The sequence below is a fragment of the Chaetura pelagica genome, unplaced genomic scaffold (genome assembly GCF_000747805.2).
Source record: "Chaetura pelagica isolate M959 unplaced genomic scaffold, ChaPel_1.0 scaffold302, whole genome shotgun sequence".
NCBI lineage: Eukaryota > Metazoa > Chordata > Aves > Apodiformes > Apodidae > Chaetura > Chaetura pelagica.
In genome coordinates, this window is record NW_009952561.1 from 40144 (window position 1) to 45324 (window position 5181).

Genomic DNA, 5181 nt, shown 5'->3' on the forward strand with positions numbered 1-5181 from the left:
CAGGAATGACTGGCTAATTGTGTTCTGCCCCTCATTAGCAGCCTCCATTCAGCAATGTCTGAGGGCTTTGCAAGCATGAATGAAGGGTGTTTTACTGTATGCTGGGTCCTCCAGGACCTGTCTGATGGGTACTTTGGGACCTATATGATGGGTACTCTGGGACCTGTATGATGGGGACTCTGGGACCTGTATGATGGGGAGTCCAGGACCTGTATGATGGGGACTCTGAGACCTGTATGATGGGTACCTTGGGACCTATATGATGGGTACTCTGGGACCTGTATGATGGGTATTCTGGGACCTGTATGATGGGTACTGCAGGACCTGTATGATGGGTACTCTGGGACCTGTATGATGGGGACTCTAGGACCTGTATGATGGGTATTTTGGGACCTGTATGATGGGTATTCTGGGACCTGTATGATGGGTATTCTGGGACCTGTATGATGGGGACTCCAGGAGCTGTACCTGGGGGAGGAGGTGGGAAGAGAAGTGATCTCAAGGAGAGGCAGGAGCTTTGGGGAGATCCAGCAGCTCGTGCCTTCCAGTGCACAAACCAGAGTCTAAAAGCAACGAGGAGCCCAAGTTAGACCTTGACCTTCTGCCTTGTAGCAAAGCAGCTGTGCCTGGTGGGCTCCCACCCAGCCCCTGTGCTGCAGGACCTCACCTGTCCCTGCTGCTGAGCAGCCTTGCTCTCCCTCCAGCCTCATTCCTGGAGGTTAATTGCATCTCAGCCAGCTCAAGAAAAGTCCACTGCCCTTTTTAATGCTCAGTCATTTTCCTAGCAAGCAGCAGGATTCAGCTGGTGGTTAATTATTCATGGCATTGGCAAAGCAATCTAGCAGCAGGTTACAGTGTTTCCTAAATGCACTTTAATAAAGGTGCTGTTTGTCATCCCAGCATTAGGAAAGCCAGGGCAGGAGCAGGGGCTTGGCCTGAGGCAGGAGGACTTTGCAGCTTCCCAGGACTGTGTTTCCTTCCCCCTGGTGCCCTTGGCTCTGGCAGGAGCTCTTGCCCCCAGGTAGCATCACCCAGGGGCACCCCAGGGGCAGGGTGATGGGGCTGCAAAGCCTCAGCCTCTGGAGAGATCCCACTGGATCTCCCTGCCCAGCCCTGCCCTCCCACATTCCCAAGGAGTGAGGAGCTGCTGGGTTTGGGGGGAGCCCTCCCACATTGCTCCCCACTTCTTCATCAGCTTGTTTTCCAGCACGGGGCTTTTGAGGGGCTCCCTCATTACCCAGGATAAAGCCTTGGGCTCATAAGAACTGGGAAGAGCAGGGATGGACTGGGATGCTCTGGGCAAACTGGGCTCCATGCTGGGGCAGCTGGAGCAGGATCCTGCCAGGGAGCAGCTGGGCACTGTGCAGATCAATGCTCCAGGCATCTGAGCAGCCCCTGGGCCTTTCTAAGTCCAGCCATTGATTTTTTTTTCTTATTATTTTTTAAAATATACGTATATTCTGATTATTTTTTTATTTGGTTTCCTTTCCTGTGGCTGCTGGGGCTGGAGGAGAGGGTTTCCTCTCCTGAGAGCTGTGGCTGCCTCTCTTGAAATCAGCCTGTGCTGGAGGTACACGAAGGGCAGGCAGCAGGAGAAGGGTTTGCAGTGAAATCAAAGATGGGAAGAGGGTTTTCCCAGCCTGGGGACAGATGATCCAGGCTCTGTCCCCTCTGGGAATGACATGGAATGACGTGGGGGGACAGGGGTGGCACCAGGGCTGGAGTGTGGCCAAGCCAGTAGTGACCTGGGCTGGGTTTTACCTTCATTTCTGGGAGGAAAGGAGCAGAGATCATCCCTCCCAGCACCTAGAAGGGTCCCATTGGGATCAGCACTGGATCCCTCCCAGCTCTAGGCTGCAAATGAGCTTTTCTCCAGGTTGGATGGGGCTTGGAGCAGCCTGGGCTGGTGGGAGGTGTCCCTGCCCATGCAGGGGGGTTGGATCTGGATGAGTTTTGGCTCATGGGATGGTTTGGGTTGGAAGGGACCTTCCAGACCACCCAGATGATCCCACTAGATGATCTTGAAGGTGCCATGGAACCCCTGGATCAGTGGTGGGGATGCTCTGGAGCTCAGGTGATGAAGCTCTCCCATCTCTCCCCAAACTGAAGTATTTCCATGTTCCCCACGTGCACCAGGGGCAGAGCAGGTGGGGAACAACCTCCACAGGGGTTTTTTTTAGGCAAATGTTTCTGGTTTGTTGCTGGTTTTGGGGTTCTTTTTCAACAACAAATCAATCCAATGCTGAGTAGAGACCCAAGAACATCCAGCTGGCCCAGACTCTGGATGCAGCCATGAAACCTTCACCTTCCAAAGTTCAATTCCCTCAACTCCTGAGGTCAGGTTGGAGGCAATTTCTGCCCAACCTTGCCCTGCAGGCAGCACCACAGACCTGCCACAAGCTCCTGAACAGCCCAAACGAACCTGAACTGCCCCAAAATGGCCTTTTCTTTCTGTTGCTTTAAATACTTGTTACTTTTCCTCTCCCAAATCCCAGGTTTTTGTGCCGGGGGGGGGGTGCCTGCTCCTGGCTGGAGCTTTGGTGGTGACCCAGGTTTCTTTGCTGTGGGTTTTAATTTGCTTTTTCTCCCCCTTTTTTTCCCCTCCCCCTTCAGGAGAAGAATTTTATGAAGCTTCCCCCTACGAGCCAGTCACCTCTCGTCTCTCTGATATATTCAGACTTGCTTCAATTTTCTCAGGTAATCAAAGCAATGTCCTGCTGCTGCTTTATCTGCTCTTCCCCATCAACCCAGACCTGCTCCTGAGCTCCCTGGCCAGGAAACCCTGCACCTCCTCCCCCTGTGGTTTGATCCTCCAGCTCCTGGGACCCTTCAATGTCCTGTCTCTTCTCCCATCACCCCAGATCTGATGCCTTGAGCACCAGTTTGGGGAGGAGACGTGGCCCCCAGCAGCCAACTGGGATGCAGAAACCCTGATGGAGGGGCTGGTTCCTGAGTGCTGATGCACTTGGGGACAGATCTTCTCCTCTGATGACCTTCCTGGTGGGATCAGACGTGGCTGGGAGCCCTGGCTGGGCTGGGGGCTTGCTCTGAACCCCCACCCAGCAGTGACAGCCAAGCCACAGGCAGCAGCCTCCTCCCGGGGCTTCTTCTTTCCCTGCCCAACCTTGCCCTGCAGGCAGCACCACAGACCTGCCACAAGCTCCTGAACAGCCCAAACGAACCTGAACTGCCCCAAAATGGCCTTTTCTTTCTGTTGCTTTAAATACTTGTTACTTTTCCTCTCCCAAATCCCAGGTTTTTGTGCCGGGGGGGGGGTGCCTGCTCCTGGCTGGAGCTTTGGTGGTGACCCAGGTTTCTTTGCTGTGGGTTTTAATTTGCTTTTTCTCCCCCTTTTTTTCCCCTCCCCCTTCAGGAGAAGAATTTTATGAAGCTTCCCCCTACGAGCCAGTCACCTCTCGTCTCTCTGATATATTCAGACTTGCTTCAATTTTCTCAGGTAATCAAAGCAATGTCCTGCTGCTGCTTTATCTGCTCTTCCCCATCAACCCAGACCTGCTCCTGAGCTCCCTGGCCAGGAAACCCTGCACCTCCTCCCCCTGTGGTTTGATCCTCCAGCTCCTGGGACCCTTCAATGTCCTGTCTCTTCTCCCATCACCCCAGATCTGATGCCTTGAGCACCAGTTTGGGGAGGAGACGTGGCCCCCAGCAGCCAACTGGGATGCAGAAACCCTGATGGAGGGGCTGGTTCCTGAGTGCTGATGCACTTGGGGACAGATCTTCTCCTCTGATGACCTTCCTGGTGGCATCAGACGTGGCTGGGAGCCCTGGCTGGGCTGGGGGCTTGCTCTGAACCCCCACCCAGCAGTGACAGCCAAGCCACAGGCAGCAGCCTCCTCCTTGGGCTTCTTCTTTCCCTCCAGGGCTGGGATTTAGGCTTTTCCCTTTTGGATCCAGCTGCCTCCAGCTGCAGGTTTCTGGCAGGTGGTTGAGCTGGGCTGGAGAGCCTGGAATTGCCTGGAATTTCTCTTGGGGATGTGTCCCCTTGTGCAGGTGGGTGTCAGGGGGAGGAGGCACAGCCCGAGCTCCCAGACCCTCCCTCTGCCCACCCATCACCCCATCACCAGCACTTTGTCTCCTGTTAAGATTTAGGACACCCTGTCAGTGGGGAAGTTTGGGGGAGGGGGTTGGTCCTTTTTGCTGCCCCTCCCCAGTGGTGGGAGGAGGATGTGGGGCCCTTTGGAGCATCTCTCTGCCTCCTCCTCCTCTGGGGAACACAAACTCCCCCATCATCCTTGGGAACTTTTCTTGCCATCTATTTCCATGACAACCCTCCAGCTCCCCCCCCCCCCCCCCCATTTTTCAAATTAGGTCACCAATGCTTTGGTTTCTCCTTCCTCCTTTATCTCTTAACCCTTTTCCTGAGAGCCTTGGGATTTGGGGATCCCTGTGTCCCCAGACTGTGCAGGGTGATGGGCAGAGGGTGGTGGCACCCTGGGGACCCCCCCATGATGCCCCCCCCTCCTTGCCCTGCCCCCAGCTCACATGGGGACCCCTCAGAGGAAGGTTGGGACACTGTTGTCCCCTCACTGTCACCCCATTTGGGCTCCCCAAGGCAAATTCAAGGCTCCCTCCAGGGAACTCAGCTCTGGATGAAGGTGCCACCCCCTCCTTGGTTCCCTCACAGCCCTTGGGGTGACAGGAACGTCAAGGAAATCTTGGAGCTGCTGGGAAGTCTGAGAAGCCCCGTGTCTGGAGTGGGGGATGAAAAGCTCCTGGGCTGATTTATTCATAAAAACAGAACGAGGAAGCTCGTCTGGCAGCTCTGGAGCTGCAAGGAAAGGGGGGATTGGCTGTTGTTGCCCCCCAGGGACCTGCCCTGGCCATCGGGGTGGCCTTGGTTCTTCTGCCAACCCTTCTCTGTCCCCCTCACATGGGGCTGGAGTGGTGGGAGAAATGAGGGGCTGCCCCCCTGCCCTGGACCCCCAACCCTGAGCTGGAGCCCAAACGGGTCACCCAGAGGAGGGGCTGGTGTTGTTTCTGGCTAATGAGGCTGAGGCTGAGCCCTGCTAATTGCTGGGGGGGGACAGAGGGATTAGCTGGCCCTGCTGGAAAGGGGGGGCTGTGCAGGCAGAGAGAGAGGCAGGGAGGGGGCTGGGGGCACCTCCAGGGAGCAGCACCAGGGGCAGCAGCAGGAGAGGGGAACCTGAGGGGGCACCACGA

At 55.9% G+C, this 5181-nt stretch overlaps 1 protein-coding gene across 1 annotated transcript in view; it reads left to right on the forward strand.

The window, feature by feature from the left end:
* Nucleotides 1–5181, forward strand: part of GFRA2 (GDNF family receptor alpha 2) — a 22689-nt gene that overhangs the window by 1865 nt on the left and 15643 nt on the right. Inside the window, exon 2 of the mRNA XM_009993239.1 lies at nucleotides 2614–2697. Within this exon, the coding sequence (XP_009991541.1) occupies nucleotides 2614–2697 (84 nt within the window). The remainder of the gene's footprint in view (nucleotides 1–2613; nucleotides 2698–5181) is intronic.